The sequence below is a fragment of the Aplysia californica genome, unplaced genomic scaffold (assembly GCF_000002075.1).
Source record: "Aplysia californica isolate F4 #8 unplaced genomic scaffold, AplCal3.0 scaffold00313, whole genome shotgun sequence".
Classification (NCBI taxonomy): Eukaryota; Metazoa; Mollusca; class Gastropoda; order Aplysiida; family Aplysiidae; genus Aplysia; species Aplysia californica.
Genome location: NW_004797583.1, coordinates 859,561 through 864,571, shown reverse-complemented (window position 1 = coordinate 864,571; position 5,011 = coordinate 859,561). Strand labels below are relative to the sequence as shown.

At 41.9% G+C, this 5,011-nt stretch overlaps 1 protein-coding gene across 1 annotated transcript in view; it reads right to left on the bottom strand.

Moving 5' to 3' along the window:
* Nucleotides 1-2,122: 2,122 nt before the first annotated feature.
* Nucleotides 2,123-5,011, bottom strand: part of LOC101860180 (SWI/SNF-related matrix-associated actin-dependent regulator of chromatin subfamily A member 5) — a 25,877-nt gene continuing 22,988 nt past the window's right edge. The window contains exon 22 of the mRNA XM_005102100.3: nt 2,123-3,868. Within this exon, the coding sequence (XP_005102157.1) occupies nt 3,686-3,868 (183 nt within the window). The 3' untranslated portion in view covers nt 2,123-3,685. The remainder of the gene's footprint in view (nt 3,869-5,011) is intronic.

Sequence of the window (5,011 nt, the reverse complement as noted above, 5' to 3'; positions counted from 1 at the left end):
AAATCAGCAAGCTCGGATTCAACGAGGTCGCCTCCGGGGTGAACAGCCCCCGCAGACGTGGTTTTGCTCATTTTCCTCCCACAACGAATCTATCTATTCCCGGAAACCATCCATTGTACCTGCCTCGAGAACCATTATTCACTTAGCCAATTGCATGCAATCAATCAGAGGCCTTTTTTTCATACCAACACATGCGTTGTTGCGGCACGCACACGTGTCTACTCTGGTGTGTGTCGAGGTCGGATGGGCGGCCTGCACACGTGTGGCTGTGTGTGTGCGTGTCGGGGATGAGGGAGGTGGCGGCACTAGCCGTCCGGGCGTTGAACGTTGCAGATACAAATGCGTCACATTCTTTTTCTTTTTCTCCCCTCGGCAACTTTTTTTTTACACAGCTCATTATATATGCAGGCATTTCAGGCACTACTTGTGACTTCTCTTTATAAATTACTAGCTCAGTGCCTGTAGTAATGACGTACACAACACATCGTGTTTTGTTTGCTATTATAACGAACACTCGGATTCAAAGAGATTTTAGGTCCGGCTAGGCGACCTCGTTGAATCCGAGTTCCACTGTAGTTGCTAGTCTTTTCCGGACAATAATTTTACAACTACAACAGAAACTGCAAGACTAGAGACAAAAATTCTGTCACGATATCAAAATAAAAGTGTATTTACAATCACAACAGAAAATACAGGTTGATTCAGTTCTTGGCCTGAATGTCACATACATAAACATACGTTCTATCTATGTACATTGTGTTTTATTCCCCTCATCACACTGATGAAGATTTATGACACAAACAAGGAAAATGATAGCAAATGTAGATTGGAAAGAAAGAGATATGACATGACAAACAAACAGGCTGAGAGTGAGTGAGAGACGGACGGAGACAGAGAGAGAGAGGGAGAGTGCGAGAGAGTGACAGAGAGAGAGAGACGGAGAGAGAGAGACGGAGAGAGAGAGACGGAGAGAGAGAGAGAGAGAGAGGGAGAATGAGAGAGAGTGACAGACAGAGAGAGCGAGAGAGAGAGGTGTTACAAGAGAGCGTTTTGAACATATTCAAAGCGACAGGCTGTTGAGAGGCAAAGATGTTGGGGGTGGGGGTTTTTTAAACTCTCCTGAACATTTTACAAACTGGATATATATATATACTGTCTTTTAAAATAAGTCTCCACTAACCACCTATTGGACATAGCCACGAGGAATTTGTGAGGCAGCGTGGTGGAATCAGGCTCTCGTCAAAATAATCAAAGTGAAGAAACTTGCATTTTTCCACAGGTTTGTGAATTTTTATCAAATTTTTGTTTTTTGGCTCAACACCTTCCATGCCCATTAAAGAACTCATTTCGGTATGGATTTTTCTTAAAAACGTTCATTAAAGGCACAAAAAATGTAAATTTTCAGTTACCATGGACTCTAAAGCTAAGGAAATAACTAATCTTTGACAGCCATTTTCTCACTAATTTTACCTCTGAAAACAGGTGACCCCCACCTCCTTCATTCGCAAATATCTCACCTTGTATTCAAGATAAATGGACATTTTTTTTATTCAAATAAAGACAACTGAACAAGCTTTAAGACGACTCTACATGCCCAAAAATTGACGAGAGCCTGATTCCACCACGCTGCCTCAAATTTCTCAACGCAAAGAGAAGACAATGATGCAAATCTCAGTTCACATTCAACCCCATAAAAACAATGCTAAAAACGACGCCTATAAAAATATGCAAATATAATCCATTCCTGCCCCCCTCCTTAAACAACATCAGGTCCAAGTAAAGAGATAATTTACTGTATGCAACCTCTCCACAACATACACATAATAAGTAACTCCACCCATAAACTGATGATTCAGCATCACTGGCTTCCCGATTCCTTGCGAAATCAGTGAGAGGGACCAAGGGAGAAGGAATGACCTACAGAAATTAGCAATGATTAGAAAAGTGCACGGTAACAAATTCTGAAACAATAAAGAAGTCAAACTTTTAGACCACGAAACAAAAATTTGGTCACATGATTGAAGTTTAAACAGACTCAAACATCAACCAAAATTATTTTTGATAAAATGAAAAACAAAACATCCATCCAGCAGTACAGAAAACATCAACTCAGAAGACACAATGATATTTGAACTACTATGGACATCATAGCAGAACGCACAGAGTAAACTTTATATATATATACAGAATGAATGAAAGTGAGATGAGAAATGATCCCACACAATGAAGGATATCCGGTGATAACATGACTCACTGTAATGATTGAATAAAAATGTACCCTCCCCCCCCCTCCAAAAAGATCATACATCTTAAATTGCTGCAGCTCAGTGAAATCTTACACTTATGGTGCTCACAGCGAGTCGGTGTGACCAACTCAACAGCCACATTCCGCCCGGCATTAGAAAGGACAGTCAACAGTAGGACTACCACTTGTGAGTAAAACATGAGGGGCTGACCACACCTGAGCACCTGTCAACCACTCGTCTGGAGTACATTGTAGCAGGTCAACACCAGAGCATCCACACAATGATTGCACGAACATTCTTCGTCTCCCTTGAGTTTTATTTATTTCTCTGATCCAGCGGCCATCTGAGTAGTTCGAGCCCTTCGGCCGAAAATCTCCCCCGACAAGTCAGTGTCTGCAGCAGATGAGACTTCCAGAAGCTGCTGCCCACAGTGCTGGGTTCGAGATTTTCCCACTCTCCCTTCACACGTCCATCCATTTTCCTCCACAATAGACCAGCGGGACAGAGTTCCTATTCAGCCACAAATTCCAATTCAACTGCCAAGAGTGGAGAGGACAAACAATTTTGGGTTTCTACCATAAGCAAGAGTGGAATTCCTACGAGAATTCAATCTGGTAGAAGACGATGCATTTTCTTTTTTCAAAGATGTGCTACTGCTGCATTGATCCACCGAGGTCAAACAACAAGACACGATAGACAGGAAAATTCCCATTGCCCAAAGAAATGTTTAGTTTAAAAATCTCACACAAAAGCAAAAACAATTCTGGACAGAATCACTCTTGACTCGACACCAGTACAAGTCTTGGTCTTGTAACCTTCTATAGCAGGGCTGTGCAAAACAGTTCACAGTCAAAACTTGGGAATTCAAATGTCTCCCGTCACGACGGTTCAAGAAAATAACCTATCAGGCTATTGGGGGCACATCAAATCTAGACACAATGGAAACAAGCGTCTCTCTCTCTCTCTCTAAGTCTCAAGGCAAACAACAATTTCGCACTCCGATTTGTCACCACCAAGAACGTATAAAAATATACAGGCAATATGTTTTAGCCTCAAGTCTCAGAATTCAAAATAATTTTGTTCTTCGTTATGACAAAAACCCAAAAAAAATATTAATGAAACATTCCTGGCCTGCCAAAAAACATTCAAACCTGCTCTAATGTCTATTTGTACGAGACAACAACTTCAGTACAAACGACCAGGTTCCACTCCACCCCTCGTGTCCTTTTACAAAATGTAATGACACTGTCCAAAACATCCATCTGTACAAGACGACAACTTTTCTCTTCGACAATGGGTGGGTCATCTTAGACACAATTCCAACTGTTCTTCCAGATCTGTACACCCAGAGGGCAATTCCCCATCGCCATATCCATTTATTATCAACTGCTGCCCTTTCACACTAAATATATCATCAACACACAGAACATCTGTCCTCTTTACGCCGTCTTTTTCTTCTTGCCGCTGGGCTTGTTGGGCGTCACCTCGGCCTTGCGCTTGCCACCCTTGGGGGTGCCCGACTTTCCTCCCTTCTTCTTTCTCTCCGCCTTCTCTCTCTCCTCCAGCTCCATGTTCTCTCGTTCAATCAACGTGATCAGCGTGTTACAGCGACGCTGTAGTTCCTGAAAAAAGATGAGATGAGATACATTTTTACAGTCCAGATCCTGGCACATTGACTTGGTGTATCACCACATACACACACACACACAAACACACCAAAGAACATGCACACACATACACAAGCACATGTGCACACTCATATAAACACACACTTTTCCCTTACACATCCTCAGAAAAACAAAAGTTACACCATGCAAGACAAGAGAACAAATACTATTACACAGGACAGAAAATATCTCTGCATGAGTGTATACAAGTATCTGAGTGTGATTATGAGTAAAGAGGAGCAAGGCAACAATTATACTGACCTGGCTGGGTAAACCGTATTTAAGAAAGGGGTAATGGGTTCCCAATTTAGGAGAATGACAAATCCCGACCTTAGAATAACTAAATTTTTAGTGTTTGAAATACGAACATCTAAGACTCCCCCCGTTACTCCCTCTATACCATATACAAAAGTTAGAACACTTAGTCCTTTACTTTTCGAGATTAAAACCATGTTGCTTCTGTTTTTTGTTCGATGGCGATTCAGTGTGGGAACACTTTTAACTCAAACTTAAAAGTGAGCGCAACTGAGATGGAACCTTATTCTCAGCACTGGTATGACTAATACACAACCCACCAACTGATTCTGTGCTGGAGAAATAGAAATGATATGAAAGGGTATGCCGCTGCACCCCAAAAAAAAATTTTTTTTCTTAAATTGTTATAATAAAATATTTCTTTTATTTTCTTGTTTCTTAATTAACCGTTTCGCACTTACAGCGCCCGTATGCGCCCGCGCCGGTGACCCCCGCTCATCCCTATAGTGCCCGAATGCGACCGCCACGGGGGTGTTTGTTTCGTTGCCGTGGGAGGCTTCTACTTTTACTATCATCAGAAGTTTCACTTAGCTATCTTTATAGAGGTAGAGTTCCGGTTTACTATGGTGTTTTTCTTGTTTCCCTAGCACAAAGAGTCACTTTTTGAGCGAGAACAAAAGTCGGAGGAGATTTTAGTTGTAAACACGCCATCATGTCTCCAGGATGCAAGGGCGCAAAGCTGCCCGATATGAGTACGGCAGAAACAAAATAAAAACACCCAACGAAAAGTCTTTTAGGTGCTTTCAAGTTTCCACCAGAGGCTTCAATCTCTGTGAATGTGTT